Here is a 23,272-nt window from a genome sequence, read left to right as displayed (position 1 = left end):
CCCATATGGTAGCTTGTAGTCACATGTAGTTATTTAACTTGGGAATCAACTAAAATTTTTAAATTCAGCTCGTTAGTCACATGAGCCACATTTCCAGGGCGCGAATAGCTCCCTATAGACATGGCAGCCAAACTGAAAAGGGAAGACAGAGAACATTTCCAACACGGCAGAAGTTCTGTTGGACAGTGCTGCGCTAGAGAATCAGAAGAAAACGCCGCCTCTCCAGGGAAAGACCCAAACTTCCCGAAAAGGGTTACGGCAAGTGGCAATTTTAATGGCAAAAATATAAGTTGTCTTCTCTATCCCTTGACTATTTCCATTCCCGCGTCTTATTTTCCCTTCAGCTCCTACAAAAAACCTCTCCTTTCCTACTCTTTCTCTTCGTAGCTTCTCACATTTTCCTCCACTCCATTTCTCACTCCCTACTGTATTTTCTCTAATAACAACCATGAAGTCTACAGTTGACTGCAGCTTTTTTGAGGTTTACATTTTTTTTATATTTCTCATCGTTAAAATTTAAGAAGCCTAATCTTTCTGTTGCCCCCCAAAAATACAATATTTAGAGGGAACTTTTTTTTTTATGTGTATATGAATTTTTGTGTCTTTTCCACCCAGAGATCATTATCCTTCCTTAGAGTTTCTCCTGTTTAGAATCTGTGGTGGGAAAGATACGCAATTCTGGTTCCAGCGTCTGGGGTTTCCCTCTGTGGATGAAGAGCTCGGTCCTGCGGGCCTTGACGCCGGCGCTGCACCCCGCCGGACCTGTCATTCCGCTGACCTTCTACTGCCACCTAGCGGAGAGAAGAGGCAAGGGCTCCTCTGCGAGTTTGGCCGTTGCCAAGCGACGGAGGCGGTGCGAGGCCTGGCCTAAGGAGGAGGGCGCGCACTAAAAGCCGCTGGAAAGAACTGTAACAACGCCGATTTCTATTGGTTGAGGAGCTCTCGGCCATCGCCTTGAGCCAATAAGCAGATGCATGCGGATGACGTCAGACGAGATGCGACTCCTCCCTCCCACCCTCTAGCGACGCGCCAGGGGACCGCTGAAGCCCACTTTGAACTCTTGGGAAGCGGGAGGGGTCTTAACTTCCCCGTGTGCGTCTCGCCCCATGTGCACGTCGCAGCTCGCACTACTGCAGGTGTTGTGCCTGCTGGTCCCCGAGGGCGTCTGGTCTCAGCCCTCATCCTCCCCGTCTGGGGCTGTGCCCACCCCTTCGGACGTGGGGCCGGGGTCGCCGGGCGGGACCCTTCAGACCTCCTCGGAGGGCTCTGAAACTCCCTGGCCTGTGCCTGGGATCTCTACGGTGGGCCCTACGGTAGTGACCCCCTCTGCACCTGGGAATGGGACCGTAGACCTCTTCCCAGGTGAGACGAGGAGATGTGGGAATGGAAACCACTGACTTCGATCTGAAATTCTGGGAACAAAGTGAAATGCCGCAAAGTGGGGAGTGGGGCTATTGGAAGAGGGGAATTCGCGCTTGGAAGTTTGGGAGTCCTCATCCCGTTCGCTCCGCTTTATCTTCATAGTCTTACCGATCTGTGTCTGTGACCTGACTCCTGGTACCTGCGACATAAATTGCTGCTGCGACAAGGACTGCTATCTACTCCATCCCAGGACAGTTTTCTCCTTCTGCCTTCCAGGCAGCGTGAGGTGAGCTGCCGTGTGCCGGGTGAATCCTGGGAAACCTAGGACCCTAAAATAGGTCATATTTGGAAGTAGAAAGAGTTATCTTTCCTGCCTTTAGCCCCCACTTGCATTTCTTTTCTTTTCTTTTCTTTTTTAATTTTTAATTTTTTTTTTTTTTATCCCACTTGCATTTCTGTAAGTGGAATCATGTTGGTTTTTTACCCCAGGAGTGAAGTTCCTCCTCGAATTCTCCAGCGTAGGGCAGTCCAGTAGAATACGACCTTTGTGTTGTCCTGGGTTGCCCAAGGAGGCCTCTCTTAGGCATTGGCTGGCATCCATGCAGCACCTTTTCGGACCTAACCCTCCGCTTCTAAATGTATCTGTTCTTCATCCTGTTTCCACTCAGGTCTTCAAGTTGGGTGTGTGTGGACAACTCCCTAATCTTCAGGAGTAATTCCCCATTTCCTTCGAGAGTTTTCATCGATTCGAGTGGAATTAGGCAGTTTTGTGTCCATGTGAATGATTGTGAGTAGAACTGTGTTGACTATGCTTGTTACCTAGCATTTGTTGAGAATTGGCTTTGTGTCTGGACCTTTGTTTTTAAACTTTTCTTTTGTCTTTTGAATTTCTATCATCTGCCCTCTTCTGCCTCTCCACCTGCCCCTTCTCTCTTATTAGTGAACATTTGCAATTTCTTATGCCCTGTTGGCTGTGGATCAGAAAACTCATATAGAACTTTAATTCCTATCATCCCTGTTAGCCCTAAGGAGATGGCTGCAGGAACTTGAATAGATTTCTGTATTGTTATAATATAAAGTATAGACTTATACCTCTTTGGAGTGTCTGAAATTCTAAATGTAGAAATTATGAAGTGAAAGGGGAGAAACAACAAATTCATATACTGGAGAGATGGAAGCATTCTTATTGAGACTGGTCAGTTGGAGTTTAGAAGAAACAGGAGAGGACAAACTGAGTGTTATGTTCAACTTTGCCATGTTCTGACAGAAATAATACTATTTTGTTGTACTAGAGACTTATCTGGTATGGGACAAATGTGAGCATTATTGAACCTCCTGTTTTCATCACAAATTGCTAGTAACATTCCTGGTATCAGGCACTTGGAACTGCCTGGCATTTGTCGACCATATTCTTACCTTAGATCTTAATAATAAAGCAGTAGTTCTTTTAACAGAATATACATGCAGTAGAAGTTGATAAAAATCAGAACTGTTATCTTTGAAAGTAGAATATTATTGATTGTGAGTCTTGTGGGGAAATTTCTGTAACTGAATCTAGGTAGTAGGAATAGGAGTATAGCAATTTGTAGAAATTCTTTTTGTACACTTAAGAATAGTGCATTTACAGACTTTGCTATGTATTATGCTCCAATAAGAATACATTTTAGGGGCATCTGGGTGGCTCAGTGGGTTAAGCCTCTGCCTTCAGCTCAGGTCATGATCTCAGGGTCCCGGGATTGAGCACCACATTGGGCTCTCTGCTCTGCGGGGAGCCTGCTTCCCCCCAGCCCCCGCCGGACTCTGTCTACTTGTGATCTCTTTCTCTCTGTCAAAAAATAAATAAAATCTTTAAAAAAGAATACTTTTTAAAGGCAGTTACTTGGTGTGCCAGGTATTTCTAAATAAATATTTTTCTTTTATCTAAACCCCTTTTCTTTTAAAAAACATTTTAGCAAAATTAAACTATTTCCAGAAGCTTCAAAAGGTCAATGCAACCCGCTTTGAGGCCCTGGCTACAGAGTTTGGAGGCGGATCCTTCACTTCAACATTCCAAACCCAGTCACCACCACCTCATTACAGGGTGAGCCTGGGGATAGGGACGGGATTGTTTGGTGTGGTTTTTCCCTCATGGCTGAGAGTTGACCAGGTATCCTTGAGGTAACCCCCTGCAACGGTGTCAACTCTTTTAGAAGACAGTATCATCCACTTTCATAAGCCCTTGAGTTAATTTTTATCTCTACTTTTTTTTTCTGGTGGAGTTCAGTCCAATCTTACTGTGAATGAATTTCTACTGTACTTTGTTCAGGCTGGGGACCCCATTTTGACTTACTTCCCCACGTGGTCTGTAATCAGCTTGCTGAGGCAGCCTGCGGGAGTTGGAGCTTGGGGGCTCTGTGCCGAGAACAATCCTGCAGGTGAGTCCAAAACAGAAGTGCCAACCTTTTTATTCCACTTAAAATAGGCTTTCTCAGAAATTGCTTTAAAAAAATTTTTTTTTCTAAAAATTGCTTTTCATAAAAATAAAATAGGCTTTCTCTTTTATCACTCCCTTAATTCTTTGCATTCTAAGGTTTCCTGGAGAGTAAAAGTACAACCTGTGCTCGTTTCTTCAAGAACTTGACAAGTAGCTGCACCTTGGATCCAGCCCTCAATGCTGCCTCTTATTATAACTTCACAGTCTTAAAGGTGGTATTCCTTCCCTCCCTGCTGTCACTCTTGTGGATAAAGTCAGCATGCTTCCTGCTGTTGGGTTGTGGATAAAGCACTGAACTGAAAGTCAGAATGCCTAAGAACTACATTAAAAAAAACAGAGGGCCCAGAAACCCTGCCCTCTGAAGAAAGATGAAAGAGTTGGGGAATATATATTCCAGAATAAGAGATTCTTCCCTTCTGGATAATGGGATTGGCTTGGGAGGGTGGCAGGGGATGACATTTCACTATTTTACCAAAACCTCTTGCTTTTCTGTTCACTAGAGCTCTGCTCAGAGTAGGTATGTTATTGCCCAAGCCCCCCCCCCCCCCCCCCCCCCCGCTCAGCTTTACTCACAGAATTTTGGTATAAAGAGTCAGGTAGAAGAGAAGAACCATTCTAATGTGTTGATTTTTCCTCCCCGCACATGAAACCACAAGCTCCTGGATATTTTCTGTGAGGTGTATACATACTCACAGTTCTTGCTACTCTCTTATTCTAGGTTCCAAAAGGTATGACTGATCCGCAGAATTTGAAGGTATGATGCTGTTTATCACTGGAAAGGAAGGAGACTGTTTGATCCCTTTGCATCTGAGTCCATTTCAGTCTAAAGTGATTGTGAAAGGAAATCTGTGTGTGATATATCAAACTCTAAAGTGTGAATCTAAAACGTTTTTTCCCATGTATGTTCTATATGATTAATAAGCATTACATGAAATACAAGCTCATAAAATGTTAGATAAGTTTGGGAAACATCGGATTAAGTAAAGTTAAATACTTTATTTAGAGTGGACTTCTTGGAGTCTTTAATGTACTAAAGGACTTGGTACTCTCTAAGAGGGGAATACTGAATATAATATTTCTAAAATTTATTTGGGGGCACCTTGCTGGTTCAGTAGAGTTTGCAACTCTTGATTTTGGGGTTGTGAGTTCAAGCCTACTTAAGGGAAATAAAAACTTTTTTAAAAACTCACAAAAATTTGTAAAATTTATTTGACTATGGAACCTTTATTTTGTATCTAGTGGAATTAATGTTCTGAGAAATATGCTTTGAGAAGAGTTGACTTAAAATCATTTTTGATCTTAACTTGTAGGCTGGCAATGGAAGGAGAGGGGAAGGCGGTCAAAAATGAAAAATACTCATTTCAGCATGATATATAGCTAAAAGAGAAAATACTGCTTTGATTTCAGTTGATTTGCTTCTTTCCCTTGCTAGTTCCAGGTTCCTGTAACCCTTGTCTCAGAAGCTGATCCTCCTTTCTTGTCTGGAAACACTTGTCAGAATGTAGTTTCCCAGGTGAGGACACTGACGTCAGTTTCTGGATTGGTGTTTGTTGTGCATTACCAGAGGTGCCTCATCTTCCGTTAAGTACCAGACCAACCCCACATGAACGTTTGTGCATGGAACTTAACATGTCAAGAATTGAGCCCATCACCTTCCCCTTCCCGCCATATTTCAGTTTCCATTGCTACCATCCTCCAGACTTTCATATACAAAAGATTATGATTACTTCTGACTCCTCTTTCTTTACCCATTTGCAGTTTATTATAGTTCTTACCACATTTTCTTCTGTTGACAAAATCAGTATCATCTGAAAATTCTGAAATAGAAGAGTCAACTTCTTTTCCTCCTGTCTCCCTTTTGATCATCCTACAGAAGGAAGAATTATCTTAAGCGTCATTATAAAGACTACTCAGAAATCGAAGGTTGCCTTCAATTGCTTATGGCTTCCATCTCTAGCTGTTATCTTCATTCATCCTCAGACATTGGGAGAGCCAAGTAAACTGGGTGTCCATTCCATGCTCCCTCTCTACTCATCTTCTCTGCACACAGTCAAAACTCATTTTTTTCCCTTTTCAATCCTTACCGTAAACTTCTCCCATGAACCCTTTCAAAGAGCTCTATCCAGTCTGTTTTTGCATGTGTAGATATATGAAGTCTTTCTCTTCATGGCATTTGTGTTTGCTATTTTTAAGATTACTTGTATAGTCTCCCTCATTCAGTTATTTCTCTTATTGAGATATAATTGACATATCATTAGTTTTAGGTGTAAAACATGATGATTTCATTTATACATACATATACACACACATATATATACATACAGTGAAATGATTACCACGGTAAGTTTAGTTGATATTCATTACTACGCAGTTTATACGTTTTTCCTTGCAATGAGAACTTTTAAGACCAACTCTCTTAATGACTTTCAAATATACAATAAACTATTATTAACTATAGTCACTATGTTGTACCCTCATGCAGGTAAAATAAAACTCTTAGAGACAGAAAATCTTCTGTATAATTGGCCCACTAAACAATTTATATTAATTGATTTCTACTTTTGTATTTCAGGTCATCTATGAGATAGAGACGAATGGGACTTTTGGAATCCAGAAAGTCTCTGTCAGTTTTGGACAAACCAACCTGACTGTCAAGCCAGGCACTTCCTTAGAGCAACACTTTATCATTCGCTTTAGGGTTAGAACCCTTCTTCTATGGGGGACTGAGGGGAGCAGAAATACTGAATTAGAAATTAGAAATTCAGTATTTCTGTGCTGCTGTGATGCATGCAGAATAGATTAAGAATATGAAGGGCTAGGGTTCCACACCCAGCATAAAAAAAAAAAAAAAAAAAAAAAAGGGCCTACAATCTGTCAGTTGAGGCTTCAGCATTTAGTATTTCATAATTTAACTACAAACGATATTTAACATTTATTCAGTAACATTTTCTCAGATTATCTGGCTCCCCAATGAAGCAATATTTTAGTCTCAAATCCAGACAACAATTTTAGAAAAAAATAGTCACTTTGAATCGTAAACTCAGCCAACCTCCCACAGAAATTCTTTAACTACCTTTTCTCATGTTTTTGCGCGTTCAGCAGGTTTTTGTTTCACACTTTTACTCTTTATATTTCTGCATTATTTAAGTTTATATATTTACAACAAATTTTTGCTTGTGTATATTTATGAACATGACCAAATACAATGTGACAGCAGTCAGCATTTTATTCATTTCCCACTTAATCTAACTTTCCAATCCTGATCACTGTCTTTTTTTTTAATTTATTTTTTATTTATTTTCAGCATAACAGTATTCATTATTTTTGCACCACACCCAGTGCTCCATGCAATCCTTGCCCTCTATAATACCCACCACCTGGTACCCCGACCTCCCACCCCCCACCCCTTCAAAGCCCTCAGATTGTTTTTCAGAGTCCGTAGTCTCTCATGGTTCACCTCCCCTTCCAATTTCCCCCAACTCCCTTCTCCTATCTCCCCATGTCCTCCATGCTATTTGTTATGCTCCACAAATAAGTGAAACCATATGATAATTGACTCTCTCTGCTTGCCTTATTTCACTCAGCATAATCTCTTCCAGTCCCATCCATGTTGCTACAAAAGTTGGGGATTCATCCTTTCTGACGGAGGCATAATACTCCATAGTGTATGTGGACCACATCTTCCTTATCCATTCGTCTGTTGAAGGGCTGTCTTTTGACTTTCTTCTGCTTCTTCTTTTTGAACCTAGCAGACTCTTGTTTCTTCTTCACTCTGCCCTCAAGTGATCAACCAAGTCCCATGTCTCTTAGTTTATCTCTGGAACATCTGTAGTTAATTAAAAGATACTTCTAAATTATGTTTAAATTCTTCTCATTTTAGCCAGGCTTAACGTAGCCCTCAATTGACAGTAATTTTTGAGAAACAGGGTTGGTAGATCCTTGGTTGTAATCCTTGGAAGAATTTTAAGATTACTCAGGACCTATTTTAGTGAATAAAAAGTAAAACACGGAAGTTTTACAAGGAACTTCTGCAAAACGCTCCACTGTGGGAGGGAGTCAGATTGTTCAGTGCAGCAACTTTACTGCTTTGTGATAAAGAAGGGTATGAAGCCAGGCAGTGGAAGGTGTGAGAGCTTGCTTTCCTCTGTAAGTGACTTTCCCTCTTTCCGCAGGCTTTTCAACAGAACATAGCTACCTCTTTTACTCATCCTAGAAGTGGAAATCCTGGCTATCTTGTTGGGAAGCCACTTTTGGCCATAACTGGTGATTTAAGTCACCCTGTATCCTTTTTTGGAGCTGGGTAGCCTGTTGCAGCCTGATGAGAAAAACTGTGGCTGCTCATCTTCTGGGTATCCCAATTCTGAGGTCCCCTGATTTTTTAGGTATTCAGGACTTTCTTTACTGAACTATTAATACATTATGTTCTCAAAGTTGTTGCTACCAAAGGCTTTAAAATGTGTTAAACTAGCTGAAGGTAAGGATCATGACTCACTTCCTGTTTGTTTTAATGAAATAGTTTTATACTGTTATGTGGTTAGCCATTTTGGGGGAAGTAGTTCTTGTCTCTGTGTGTTTTTCAGTTACTAGATTAAAAAACAAATTTGTGACTTGAACAATGTCCTGACATTGGTAAAATACAGTGTTAAGGACACAATAAGAGTGTGAATTTTCCAATCTGCCTTCTTTTTATTCTGTTATACTATCCTTGACCATCGCTTTCTGCCTCAGATGACCCTCTTACAGAGTCGGGGTGATGGAATTTGCTCTGTTAAGAGACATGAAGTACAATTTGGAGTGAATGCAGTATCTGGATGCAAGCTCAGGTAACTCTTTGCTTCTGCATCACTTTCCACAATTTTGTCTCTAGAGAATATGTTGATAGGACAACTTTTTTTTTTTTTTTAAGATTTTATTTATTTATTTGAGAGAGAGACAGTGAGAGAGAACATGAGCAAGGAGAAGGTTAAAGAGAGAAGCAGACTCCCCGCGGAGCTGGGAGCCCGATGCGGGACTCAATCCCAGGACTCCGGGATCATGACCCGAGCCAAAGGCAGTCGTCCAACCAACTGAGCCACGCAGGCATCCCGATAGGACAACTTTTATATTTTGGATGACAATGCTGGTTAGGAGAGTTTATAATCTAAATAATGTTAATATTGCTAAAAGTTTTCTGACAGTCTTCTATATCTAATAATAAGGATTATTTACTCTCATTTACTTTATAGTATCATTTTTAATGTTTGGATTAATATGTTAACATTAAACTGCAGCCTCCCTGGTGTTTCATTTCAGGCTGAAAAAGGTGGCCTGCAGCCACTTACAGCAGGAGACTTATGAGGCTCTCCATGGAAAGACCAGCCCAGAACTAGTTGCCATCTTTGGTAACGCTGACCCAGCCCAGAAGAGTGAGTGGACGAGGATTATCAGCAGCAACTGCAGTGTTCCGGTGAGAAGACAAATAACACGTTCTCATAAAAATTTATTTTCCTGTTTTGTGTGTAAATTATGGATATCAAAATTAAAACCAGTCCTGTTTCTGTAGATGATGGGACTCTCCTAGAAGGAAATGTCTTCCTTAACCTTTCACTGCTTCTGTGTCCAAATCCTTGGCTTCACTCAAGTGGTGTGCTCAAGGCCAGTGCCTCCGTCATGCCTGGCACATAGATGACTCTCAGCCACTATTATTCAGTTTTTAATCAATGAATGTCCCTCCATGACATCATATGCTGTTCTACTTGCACACCTTTTTATATGCCATCTCTGCCTGAATTTCCTTTACCATCACCACTACTTCCAGTCACATACTACTCATCCCTGTCCCATGAAGCCATCCTTAACCAGAAGTGGCAGTTTGTCTTGGCGTTCCACAGCACTGACTATGCACCACTCATAGAACACTTCTCATAACCAGTGTACATGAGCTCACCTTTTATTAATCTCTATGTTAGTCATTCCCATTTTAGAATGTTAATTTTTTAAGATCTAATAGTATGATCTGTTGTGAACTTTTGTGTTCTTTCTCTAAGACATATTACCTTCTCTGTTATATATAATTTTTAAAAAACAGTAGCTACTTAATGCATGGTAACTGACTATAGGCAGCTATCAGCAATTCAAGCAGATGCTTCTTTACCCTTCTACAGGCTATGCATTGTACTTCCTGCTGTGTCATACCAGTTTCCCTGGAGATCCAGGTATTGTGGGCATTTATAGGCCTCCAGTCCAACCCACAAGCTCATGTGTCAGGAGCCCGGTTCCTATACCGGTGCCAATCCATAAAGGTAAGTCATGGCTTATAAAGGACCACTAAGCCTTGCAATGCCTAGATTGTCCTACAAGCTATATGATAAGCTGATCACTTTTTTTTTTTTAAGATTTTATTTATCCATTTGACAGAGAGAGATCACAAGTAGGCAGAGAGGCAGGCAGAGAGAGAGGAGGAAGCAGGCTCCCTGCCAAGCAGAGAGCCCAATGCAGGATTTGATGCCAGGACCCTGGGATCATGACCTGAGCTGAAGGCAGAGGCTTAACCCACTGAGCCACCTAGGCTCCCTAAGCAGATCACTTTTTGACAGTGAGAGCCGATTCATGCTGCCAGCCAACATTTGGTTTGAGTGAGCTGACACAACTTTTAAGTCAGTCCCTCTGGCCAGTTATTGAAAGTAGCATGTTGTCATGATAAAAACAATCTATATCCTTTTCCCCAGTTTCTTTTCTCTTTTAATTTCCTGAACCCAGACTATGATACAGGTTAATGTCTTTTCAGTTATCATACCAGTGTTACTATACCAGTTGATTTAACTACAGAAAATGTTCCCCATAACTGTGCATTCAATATGACAGTCACATGCTTATCAGAGTCTCTGAGCCTGTTCATTGCTTAAAGCTTTTGCTGGGGCTAGTTGGTAGTCATCAGTGCTTGATTGGTTGCACTCCATTAAGACAGATAATTTTACTACATAGTAAACATATACCTGCTGTTTATAATGTGTGTTAAGACACCTTTAACACATCTGTCTTGATTTTAGTATCTAATCCTTAGCTTTAGAATTTCAAAAACAAAAATGATTAAGTCCCAGTGAACTGATTCACATATAAATTGCATGCCAGTTTATTAACTTCTAATGAAAACTAAAACTAATTGAAATTATTACCTATATGTCATTGCATTTATATCCCAGAAAAGAAATAAACTAGAGACTACATGTAGGCCAAAAATAAAATATCTTTATCTCCTCCTTGTAACAGGGTTGAGTACTTCAGTGCTCTTTGCCTACAGATAGGGTTGAAACTCAAGTTACCCAAAATTATTAGTGAGAGCACTCCATTTTTTTCTCTGTATTGTTTTACTGAATAAAGTAGCAGTATTTCTATAAGACTCTTTGAGTCTGTTACAAATCCTACACTGAATAAATTGTTTTGTTTTTCTAAACTGTATCTTTATTTGAAAGTACCTGTGTAGTTGTGGGAATACTCCCACAGGAGTATTCTTCTTTCTCTGAATCTCTGGTTCTCTTAGGCATGGAAGCGACCCAGTGCCTCTCTCTTATGTAGATATTTTAGTCATTATTTTATTCTAGTACTTAGGAGAGGTTAGCTTTTTGGGTTAGTTTTCCCCCTTTACAAAATCACACTTTATAGTCGTTCACATCTAACTGGCCTAAGTGGTTGACAATTGAGAATTTCAGCTATGTTTCATTCATGCATAACTGAAGACAGAATCTATTCCAATCATGGACCAAAAATTACTGTGTTGAACGTACGGAGAAGTGGTGTGGGATATACAAAATCGTATGCCTTTACTTATGGCAATTTAAAGGATGTGCAAAGGTCATGTTGACTCTACAAAAAGTGTCACTTTAAGGGCTGACTTGAGAAACTCACCCTCATAAAAGTTGCCATGCCCCTATAAACATAAAAGGAGTTGTGAAACAATAGTGTCATATCAGAAAAGTTAAGTAAATACAAATATTTCTCTTTTTTTATTTTTTTATTTTCAGCATAACAGTATTCATTGTTTTTCTGCCACACCCAGCGCTCCATGCAATCCATGCCCTCTATAATACCCACCACCTGGTACCCCGACCTCCCACCCCCCGCCCCTTCAAAACCCTCAGATTGTTTTTCAGAGTCCATAGTCTCTTATGGTTCACCTCCCCTTCCAATTTCCCCCAACTCCCTTCTCCTCTCTAACTCCCCTTGTCCTCTATGCTATTTGTTATGCTCCTCAAATAAGTGAAACCATATGATAATTGACTCTCTCTGCTTGATTTATTTCACTCAGCATAATCTCCTCCAGTCCTGTCCATGTTGCTACAAAAGTTGGGTATTCGTCCTTTCTGATGGAGGCATAATACTCCATAGTGTATGTGGACCACATCTTCCTTATCCCTTCGTCTGTTGAAGGGCATCTTGGTTCTTTCCACAGTTTGGCAACCGTGGCCATTGCTGCTATAAACATTGGGGTACAGATGGCCCTTCTTTTCACTACATCTGTATCTTTGGGGTAAATACCCAGGAGTGCAATGGCAGGGTCATAGGGAAGTTCTATTTTTAATTTCTTGAGGAATCTCCACACTGTTCTCCAAAGTGGTTGCACCAACTTGCATTCCCACCAACAATGGAAGAGGGTTCCCCTTTCTCCGCATCCCCTCCAACACATGTTGTTTCCTGTCTTGCTAATTTTGGCCACTCTAACTGGTGTAAGGTGATATCTCAATGTGGTTTTAATTTGAATCTCTCTGAGAGCTAGTGATGATGAACATTTTTCATGTGTCTGATAGCCATTTGTATGTCTTCATTGGAGAAATGTCTGTTCATATCTTTTGCCCATGCAAATATTTATTTCTATAATAAAGAGATAATTTTATCATCTGTATTAAAAGACTTTCTTACTTCTTCAGTCATGAGTGGATATTTTCTCCTGAAGTCCTATAAACATACTCACTTTCTCTTAACGCGTTTATATTTTGATTATTTGTCCTCTACTTCAAATCCGTATCCATGCAGGCTTGTCTCTCAGGATTTCCCTATGAAATTTTTTTCGTAGAATAGCAAGAGACTATTCAGAGAAAGCTAGTGTACATGTTCCCAAAGCTTCTAAAGTAAAAAGAAGAGTTAAACTTTCAGAAGATCTATGTCCTGTGATTTTCTCCCTACCCACTGGCCATGTGGTTGGTAGCAGTCTCATGTAGGCTGTGTCAATCAGCTTCTGTATCTGAGTGAAGGCATGAAAGTAAAGCTGGGGGCACCTGGGTGGCTCAGTGGGTTAAGGCCTCTGCCTTTGGCTCAGGTCATGATCCCAGGGTCCTGGGATCGAGCCCCACATCAGGCTCTCTGCTCAGCGGGGAGCCTGCTTCTTCCTCTCTCTCTGCCTGTCTCTTTGCCTACTTGTGATCTCTGTCTGTCAAATAAATAAATAAAATCTTTAAAAAAAAAAAAAAAAAGGTAAAGCTGGTGGCACGCTGTAGGCTGTGGGCTAGAGTTAGACTATATCCTTGTTTCGTTTTACCCACACTGTTTTGTTTTGTTTAAATTTGTGCCACGTTGAAAAATCAGGAAATTTCATGTTGACATCCAGATTTCTGACTTCTCTTGAAAATCTAGCAATAGCGATCCTACACTCCTGCCTGGCATAAAATCTGTTGTCACTGAATGGTTGTTTCCACTTTTAAATAGACGGCCCCTTGCACATAACCTATGCCTACTACCCATCCTTAGCCATCCCACTCTCTCATTCAGGTTCTCTGCTTAGAACAGTAAGCATTTGTGTTTATGACCCTTGGAATGAAGCTGCTAGATGGTTAGTTAAGTTTTGAATCAAACTGTCTGAATGACTTCATTGTACAGATGTTGCTTTAGAAACACTTTAAATTCCTCTCACTATAAAAAGTGAAGTAGCAAAATTTTTGGAAGTCCCTGTGGAAAAAACAAACTACTAAGCAAGGAAGAATTTAAGCAAAACACTTCCCTGTCTTCTCGTATGATAATAATATCTAAACATTTATTGTCATTTACTTTGTGATAATTACTGGTACTGTTTTTTACAAATTTCTTTTAATAAATGTTGCATCCTCATAACAAACCCATGAATTAAATAGGGTTTACCTACTTGGTACTTTTCTGCTTATAATTTTGTACTAACTGAGCATTTAAAGGGACCTTTAAGTTTGGGAATTAATAAAATACAATATGTATGCTATCTGAATAGAAACTTTTTTAAATTTAAAAATAAAATTATCTCTAGAAAGAAACAATTACTTTTGCAGAATATTCTGGATCAGTCAAAACCAAAACAATAGAGGCGCCTTGTGGCTTATCTGTTAAGCATCTGCCTTCGACTCAGGTCATGATCCCAGGGTCCTGGGATTGAGCCCCGCATCAGGCTCCCTGCTTGGCAGGAAGCCTGCTTCTCTGTCTCCCACTACCCCTGCTTGTGTTCTCTCTCTCACTGTGTCTCTCTCTGTCAAAAAAATAAATAAAATCTTTAAAAACACACACACACACACACAAAAAAAAAAAACAATAAGTGAGTGACAAGAACAATAGAGCATCACAGGATCAAGGCTCTGAAACTTTATAGAATTATAATATTCACTTCATCTTTTCTTTGTTAAGATTTTATTTATTTATTTGACAAAGAGAGAGAGATCACAAGTAGGCAGAGAGCCCGATGTGGGGCTGGATCCCAAGACCCTGAGATCATATCCTGAGCAGAAGGCAGAGGCTTAACCCACTGAGCCACCCAGGAGCCCCTATTCACTTCATCTTTATCTTTAAATGGATTATCAAGCTTTTTAGGTTATCTTGGAGACGTATTTTTTACAGTTTAGGGAGCATGGGTGTTGAGTCAGTCAGACCTAGGTCTAAATCAAGTTATTTTATTTCTCTAAATCTAAGTTTTCTCATCTATAAAATGGACATTAATAATAATACTTCATTGAATTGTAAATATTAATTGAGAGCATAAAAGTAAAATAGTACATTTCCTGGCACATAGTGAATACTCAATAAATATTGCTTATCATAACATTGTTATTATTTTTATCATCATAACTTTTTTGTTCCAAATTTCCATAGAAGTAGCATATTAAAAAGGTTTAAAGCAAAAAAACAAAGAGATAAGCAGGCATTAGAGCAGTATTTTTCAATTTTTGTTGGCTGTCACCCATGGTAAGAAATGTATTTTACAACATAGCCCACATTAGAGCACACACACATATATAAAACTGAAACAAAAATTTTAGGAAACAATATTTTATGCAATACACTGTGTGATATTGTCTGTTCTGATGTTGATTCTGTTTTTTGTTTAGTGCCAGACACTAATGGGTCACAATTTGCAATTTGAAAAACACTTTTAGAAAGTACATCTCTGACTACATTTTATTTTATTTTATTTTTTTAAAGATTTTATTTATTTATTTGACAGAGAGGCAGGCAGAGAGGGGGGCGGGAAGCAGGCTCCCCGCTGAGCAGGGAGCCTGATGCAGGGCTTGATCCCAGGACCCTGAGATCACGACCTGAGCCTAAGGCAGAAGCTTTAACCCCCGAGCCACCCAGGCGCCCCTCTGACTACATTTTAAAGCTAATGTGAATTCTCTAATTTTTGCTTATACATAACTTAAAATGCAATAGAAAAACTTGAGTCTTCAGAATTTATGAATAACACACTGAACTTAGAAACCTTGTTCTTCATGTGGTACTAAAACACAAATTCTAAAATGGGCCAGTAACATTCAGTATTATCCAGTGACCTGGCAAGTGCGTTCAAGTTCCTTTTAATTATGGACTGTCTGCTAGACTGTATTGGTTCCAAACCTCCACACAGTTATGGAGGCATTATTTTAATATATGGAAAAAAAAGGCATTTCATTTGAAATATTAATTTATAAATAAATATATGAAGGAAGGAAGCACAACCTTTAGGGATCCTAATTACAGTGTTGAGAGAATAAGGGGGTCAAACTGATCTGTAACTGCTGGCTATTAAATAGCTATGGTATGCTTTCTTCCTTGTGTTTTATTATCTCTTGCTACTTTGTATTGGTGCCCTATCTCCAAAAATACCTCTACTCCTTTGTCAAAAAAAAAAAATTATTGAGTGCCCATTTTGTGCCAAGAGCTATGGTGGATGCTGTAGATATGATGCATAGAAAACAAGATAGACATCATCCCTGTCCTCATGGAAAGCAAAATTCTTTATTTCTGAAATTAATAATTACCTCATATTTCTTTAGTTTTCCTTGAGCTAAAAGCTAAGACATCTCACACTCCAACATCTCTAAAATCTCTCTCAATGCAGTTTTCTAAACAGTTGAACTTGGCATGAGATATTAACAGTTCTCCTTTTTCCTATGTATTTTCTTCATAGCGAGCTCCATTACCCAATGTAGTATAAATTACTTCCTGACCACCAGTTGTTACGGAACTTTCCCATCATCCTAGGAATTCCTCTTGTTTCTTGTGTTAGAGTCACTGTTTGCCAGACATTGCTTTCTCCTTCTTGGTTGGCTCTCTTGTTTTGATGGAGCTCAAAATCTAATAACCTCTTTGAAAAGAAAGCACACATAAAGTACATTTTTACTTTCATTCACCTAAGAATAACTTTATTCAAGCATCTATCATCTTTATTATCATTTAAATTATGATTGATCATTTATCCGGGCATTCTAGATTGAATTCTAGATTGGAAATGTTTTCTGCTCACAATTTGAAGGCTTTCTTCCATTGTCTTCTAGTTCTCAGTGCTGTTCAGAAGCTATTTTAAGATCTTGTGCTCCTAGTAGTCTGAAGCTTCTACAATATTATGCCTTGGGTAGGTTTTTTGGTTTGTTTTTTTTTTTTTTTTTTCATTATGCCAAACAATTTTGGATATTTTTTATTCTGAAAACTGAGAATTTTCAGTTATCATTTGTTTAATAATCATATACACAATTTTCTCTGTTCTTTTTGTAACTTTTGTTATTCTGTTACAGGGTCACCAGATTGGTTCTCTAATTTTTTTTCTTTTCTTTTATATTGTCTATCTCTTTCTTTAGCTCTTTGTTCTTTCTAGAAAAGTTCCTCACCTGTCTTTAACCTTTTTATTGATTTTTTTTTCTGACTATCCATTTTTAAAATCTAAGAGCTCTTATTTTCTCTTTCATTTCATAATATCCTTTTCTATATATATTTAAATATCTGGGGTACCTGGCTGGCTCAGTCAGAAGAGCTCATGACTTTTGATCTCAGGGTCATGAGTTCAAGTCCCACCTTGGGTGTAGAGATTACTTAAATAAATAAAACTTTAAAATGTATATATAAAGATCTTAAGTTTTGATCTTTATCTTTCCTTGTCTATTTGTTCTGATATTTTTCTGTTTTATTTATTCTGTTCACTTGATTCAGTTTTTCCTCTTTAATATGAGAGGCTTCCCTACACATCTGGCAGTCCCTAGCTGTCTGTCCAACCTAAGAGTAAGCAGTTAAAGCTAACTGAAAGCTCTGTGCTCATGAAAGAGACTTGCTGACTGGTGGCCTTCACAGTAGGACAGTGAGGTACAGTTGCTTTTGGGGTTATGGAACTGTCAAATGTCAGTCTTTTTTTCTTGTTGCTGAAACTGATCATATTCTCCAGAAAAGACCCTCCTGATTCCTGATTGACAGGTAGGGATATAAGACCATCTGTCAGCATTTTGGAGCTAAATGAGGGAAAGGATTTCATTATACAGAAAAATTTTCCTATTTTTAGTTCCATACGTCACTCTGTCTTCCTTTATGCCCAATGTCCCTAAATCCAGAATTTCTCTTATTTAAATTATCCAATCTCTTATTGAGGTGGGGAAGGGGTGGTTGCCGATCACACTGAGGGGGTATAATTCAGTAACCACTTTCTGTCCCTACCTCATGCCTGCCATCATTTTATATTCTTTCCCCCCATTTTCTTTTGTTAGTTTCAGCCAGTCTTCCCTTCCTGGCTGGAGTCAGGGTTGCCTTTTCAGCTTTAGCCTAAGCTGGCTGTCCTGAAGTGCATGTGGTTCTTTCAGTGCCCCAAAAGTTACATTACTTCTGTGCCAAGTCCCTCAGGAACTACACTGTTTTAAAAAAAAGATTCCGAAGAGTTAATATGACATGTAAGATCATCACAGTACTGGCCTCATACCCATTTTTTTCAGTACCTAGAAGGGTTATTCCAGACAAAGTTGTGTTCCCAGAGCCTAGTTTTATTGTTGCCAAAGGCCACAGCAGATAGTATGTAGCATCAGGGTAGACAAAGATGAGTGGAAGAAATAATCATTTCTGGTTCAACAAGATAGTTATTTACTGTCACATTATAATCAGAAGTCTGATTGGTAAACACAGAGAACAAAAGGAATTGATTTTACATAAACTTGTTTCAGTCATCAGGCTACAACTGTATCCACCAAAAGCTATGTGTAGTATTAGATCAGATACTTGAGGGGTGCCTGGGTGGCTCAGTTGTTACTAGTCTGCCTTCGGTTCAGGTCTTGATTCTGGGTCCTGGGATCAAGCCCCGCATTGGGCTCCCGGCTTGGCGGGAAGCCTGCTTCTCCCTCTCCCTCTCCTGCTCCCCCTGCTTGTGTTCCCTCTCTGGCTGTGTCTCTCTCTGCCAATAAATAAATAAAGTCTTGGAGGAAAGAAAAAAGATACTTGAGTCAGCTTGATGAGGTCCCTTCTTCCTGGAGCATCTGTTTCATTTGACTTGAATTGGGTGGTTGAGAAGATCCTTTCTAACCCTAAGGTTCTGTCAGTCTGATGGGCTTTTTATCGACATTATGAGTTCTTTGTTTTTCCCATGAAGTTTCACATTTTCTGCAATTGAAGTGGACTAGAAATGCCACTAGTATCTGCACATGTGTACTGCTTCAGAGCCTGGAGCCTTCTGGGACTTTAGATAAAGTACAGCTGCGAAGCACATAACAGCAGCAGTTTTCCCATCTGGCTTCTTTGATATCAGCCAGCTCCCCATTTGAGGGAAGCTGGAGTCAGTTTTTCAGTCTTTAGGTAGGTGTAACTGTTCACAGTTCTAGTGTTGTGGACTGCTGCTACAAAATTCATTTCCTGTGTATCATAGAATGAGAAGTATGTAGGACCAATGTGAGAAAAAGGCATATCCTGCTTAGAGCAATTTGGTTTTGGTCTTTCTTCAGGGAAAGTAATAGTAACAATCAAGTTAGAGAGCTATATGAATGGGTTCCAAGCACTGACCTGTCATGGACTTTCTTCCTGCAGGATTACCAGCAAATAATAGATGTACCTTTGACAACTGTTGTGACCTTTGTGGACATTACCCAGAAGCCAGAGCCTCCAAGGGGCCAACCTAGAATAGACTGGAAACTGCCATTCGACTTCTTTTTTCCCTTCAAAGTGGCATTCAGCAGAGGAGTAGACTCTCAGAAAGGCTCAGCCTCTCCCATCCTTATCCTGTGTCTCTTAGTCCTTGGAGTTCTCAAGCTAGAAACCAGGTGAAACAAGAAGAACCAGCTATTAATTTTCCCTATGGGAAGTTCAGAAACAGCCTCCTTATCTTGGCTAAATAGGTCCATACCTGCTCGTGACCTGACCAGCGGAGAGTGTATAAGATAACAGAGGACCTAACTGAAGGAATGTTTGTATGTGAAAGAAGGGATTTTCGAAAAGCAATAAAAATACCTTATTTGTCATGGTTCTCTGCTTAGGACTGTGCAGACCACCAAGTACACATTAGGTTCTCTACTTCTCAAGCTAGAAAGAACACAAAGAGCCCTGCCTCCAGCCCTTCAGCTTGTGTTTGCCTCACTAAAGTTTTGCAAAATCTTCATGCATCTGCTCACAGGCACACTGAGGCCCAGCATTGAAAGGAACGTGCTCCTGCTGTCCCCTGGATGAACTTGGGAATAGATGCCCTCTGGACTTGAGAGGAGCTGAAAACTGCTGGCTAAGGATTTCATCTCGCCTCTCCCCATTCCCTTGGGCCACACTCTGTCCGGGCATGAGTGAGGAGAGCAACTCCTTCTAGTCAGTTTCCAAAATGACTGTGGAATCCCAGACCCCCATTTTTTACTAGCAAATGATCCTACTGCTCATTTCTGTATTTTTCTTCCATTGTGGTGAGGAGAAACAAAACTGAGAGCTTTGTTGTACTAATTCCAGCAGCACACAGAAGCTGACATGTGATCACCTCGTGATTATCTATGTGCAGGAGGTTTTAAAAAGTGGGGAAAAACTTTCATACATCACACAGTGGCATTCAAATGAAGTACTTGGGCTCTTTTCCTGGGATTAGAGCTAAACATAGCATGATAAGTAAGATAGGTTGGGAGCTTGGAAGGGTGAAGGTGATGCCAGGAGCCAGAGGGTTGGGAGCCTAAAGTGACTGTAGTAGAAACACTGAATGGGCAAAAGATACACTAAGATATGGGGTAAGTAACATGAGAGCTCATTATATGGGGACTTGAAATCCAGGCAGAGAGAACTGGGAGATAGTCTTTTTTTTCCCCAAAAACATATTAATCTGAATCTAGAATTGCCTTTTAATAAAACATATACTTAGTTATAATAAATCCTATTTCATGAGCAGAAAATGCTAATTGTAGAAGGCATCTCTGATGGGTTTATTATTTTGCCCACTCCAAAGTACCCCGGAAGTAACCTACCTCCCTGGAGGAAATTGGCAAGGTTCTCATAGCAGTTATTACCAAACCAGGAGGAAGTGCTTCTCTACAAGGGACATTCTGCACAGGGGAGGTCGGGACCTGGGAAGCTGACGGTATGGTTCCCAGTAGAGTCGGTTAGGAAGATGTTAATGTGAATTCAGCAGCCCTACCTCCAAAGAGGCCTGTACCAAAACAGACCACAAGCTACTGGAGTATTCAGGGTCTTCAGTTTGGGCTTCTTAAAGGGGAATAAGCTTATGTGACAACCCTATATTATGGGGTAGGAGACCTCAAATTTACTCCCAACAGCCTACAAGTCCTTCTTAGAATCTGATCCCTCTATTTCTTTATTCACATGCTTATTCCCATGCCCAGGTGCTATGAAACCATCCTATCTCTCTACCAAAAAAATTTGAATATAACTCACTTACTGTGTAAGTCACAAATACAAATCAGTGATTTTTAGTATATTCAGATTTATGTAACTGTCACCGCTAATTCCAGAATATTTTCATCACCCTAAAAACGAAGTCCACACTGATTAACAGTCATTTCTCATTTCCCCTTTCCCCTTGGTTCCTAGCAGTCACGAATCTGTTTTCTCTGTATGTAGATTTGCCTGTTCTGGACATCTCATATAAATGGAATCATACAATATGTGACCTTTAGTGTCTGTGGCATATTTTCAGAGTACCTATGTTGTAGCATAGATTGTACCACATTTTATTTATTCATCAGTTGATGGACATTTGGGTTGTTCCTACTTTTTGAAGTTATGATTAATGTGGCTTTGAACACTCATGTACAAGTTTTTGTGTGGACTTAAGATTTTATTTATTTTGAGTATATACCTTGGAGTGGAATTTATGAGTGATATGGTAACTCTGTGTTTCTCTTTTTGAAAAACTGCCAAAGTATTTTCCAAAGTGGAAATCCGACCAGCAATGTGTAAGTATTCCAATTTCGCCACATCTTTGCCAACACTTGTTATTGTCTGTCGTATTTTAGCCATCCTTGGGGGTGTGTAGTGGCATTTCATGTGCTCTACCATGCTCTTTTAAACTGTAATACATAGAGATCGTACATCAGAAATCAGCACATCTGTTCTTCCAAGATAGGAATACCTCAAGTGTTCTCTTCCTCTCTGCTAATTTAATTAGCTTGTAAACATAGTTTCCAGTTACAAGACTACTTAATATACCTTAGATAAGATTTTATGGTTCTCTCTAGTCACTCTCCTTGTAGTAGACCTTCAAGACTTTTTTAAAACCATCTATAGCACAATGCAGTCTTCTTAGTTCCCTTCCTTTATCTCTACAAGTTATCAGCTATTTGACTTACTGCACAAAAGGTCTGTATTGTAACCACGTATTCAATTTAAGGAATAAGTTTTATTTTAAAGGGATATGTACAGTTTGGATAGAATGAAATTGAAATCCCAGGCAAACATTGCTGGGATGGAGAAACAAGTACTCTCAAAAACTTTCTGGGGAATTATAAACTGGTAGAAACTTGGAGAGAAGGGCAGATAACTATTTGATAATATGTATCAAAAGCCTTAAAGTTGTTGGTAAACTTTGACCCAACAATTCCACTTAATTGGGCATTTTTTAAGGAGGGAAAAATATACAACAGTGGAGAATTACATATAATAATATCCATAGATTGCAGTGTTGTACAACCACTGAAAATTGAGTAGACTTACCTTCATTATAATATGATCTATTTTTAAATGAACAAAACAGACTAAAAAATGGAGCATATACTCTGTTACTTCATTTTTTTAACAAAAAATTTCATATTTTTAACAAAATACATGTGTATTTAGGCAAACAAGTCTGGAAAGCTAGTATGTCAAAATGGGGATTTTTAATAGTTTTTTAAAGATTTTTATTTATTTGAGGGAGAGAGAGCAGGAGTGCAAGCCCACAATCAGGGATAGCAGCAAGCAGAGGGAGAAGCAGGATCCTTACTGAGTAGGGAACATGATGTGGGACTCCATCCCAGAACCATGATCTGAACCAAAGGCAGATGCATAACATATGAGCCACCCAGGCCCCCTAAAATGAGGATTTTTTTTTAATAAGCATTTCTGATTTCTATAATCCTAAAACGAAACTATATTTTGAAGAAAACATATACTCTCCAAAAAAAAAAACTTCCCCGTTTAGTGTATGTAAAAATGTTCTGTATTTATGAGTAACTTCCCTTTTCTATTGATGTATTTATTTGGCATTTTGGGCCTGTCTTTTTGGAATCAGGGGTTCTGAAATGCCACTCACATCATAATCTCCTGGGGTACTTTATGAAAATAATGATTCCTGGGCCCTATTCCTCAAGATTCTGATTCACTGGAGGGAAAAGGAGGTTCTAAGAATCTGTATGTTTAAAAGGCTTTCCTGGTACTTCTGATGTGCAACCTGGTTTGCAGAACTACATGTGTAGTGTGGCTGAAACGTATTTCATTTAAGTGTCTGTCCTGTCATTGCCAACTCATGTGATATGTCTGCCAGCCTAGCCTACTACCTTTTCTCTTAGAATTCCCATCACTCAGAGTTCTGCCAAGGGTGGGCCCAGCCTCCATGCTCACGTTACCTGCATGATTCTGCCTCTCCACAGCTGACTAGTTCAAAGTGGAGTCCTGGACCAAGTTAGGCCAGTAAGATTTTCTCTCCTAAGACTTTGGAACTAAGATGGGAAGTCAGGAGCCGGCCCTAACTAAGGATATTTGAGGGCTGAGAAAGCTGTTTTCCACCAAGTGTTAACTGATGAAGAGCCTACCTTAAAAGGGAAAAGAGAA

The 23,272-nt window shown here is 39.6% G+C and overlaps 1 protein-coding gene across 1 annotated transcript; it reads left to right on the top strand.

The window, feature by feature from the left end:
• Nucleotides 1-540: 540 nt before the first annotated feature.
• TCTN3 (tectonic family member 3) lies at nucleotides 541-21,560 on the top strand. Its single transcript, XM_032313047.1, has 14 exons — nucleotides 541-1,362; nucleotides 1,525-1,648; nucleotides 2,031-2,149; nucleotides 3,315-3,442; nucleotides 3,668-3,776; nucleotides 3,932-4,047; nucleotides 4,554-4,589; nucleotides 5,268-5,348; nucleotides 6,408-6,533; nucleotides 8,008-8,115; nucleotides 8,564-8,658; nucleotides 9,128-9,281; nucleotides 9,979-10,116; nucleotides 19,070-21,560. Exons 1-14 carry the CDS (start codon nucleotides 1,107-1,109, stop codon nucleotides 19,304-19,306), a joined length of 1,827 nt encoding a protein of 608 aa, XP_032168938.1. The 5' UTR covers nucleotides 541-1,106; the 3' UTR covers nucleotides 19,307-21,560.
• The last annotated feature ends 1,712 nt before the right edge of the window (nucleotides 21,561-23,272 follow it).

The sequence above is a fragment of the Mustela erminea genome, chromosome 14, assembly GCF_009829155.1.
Source record: "Mustela erminea isolate mMusErm1 chromosome 14, mMusErm1.Pri, whole genome shotgun sequence".
Lineage (NCBI taxonomy): Eukaryota > Metazoa > Chordata > Mammalia > Carnivora > Mustelidae > Mustela > Mustela erminea.
The sequence above is the reverse complement of the archived record's forward strand: the minus strand, read 5'-3'. Positions and strand labels throughout refer to the sequence as shown.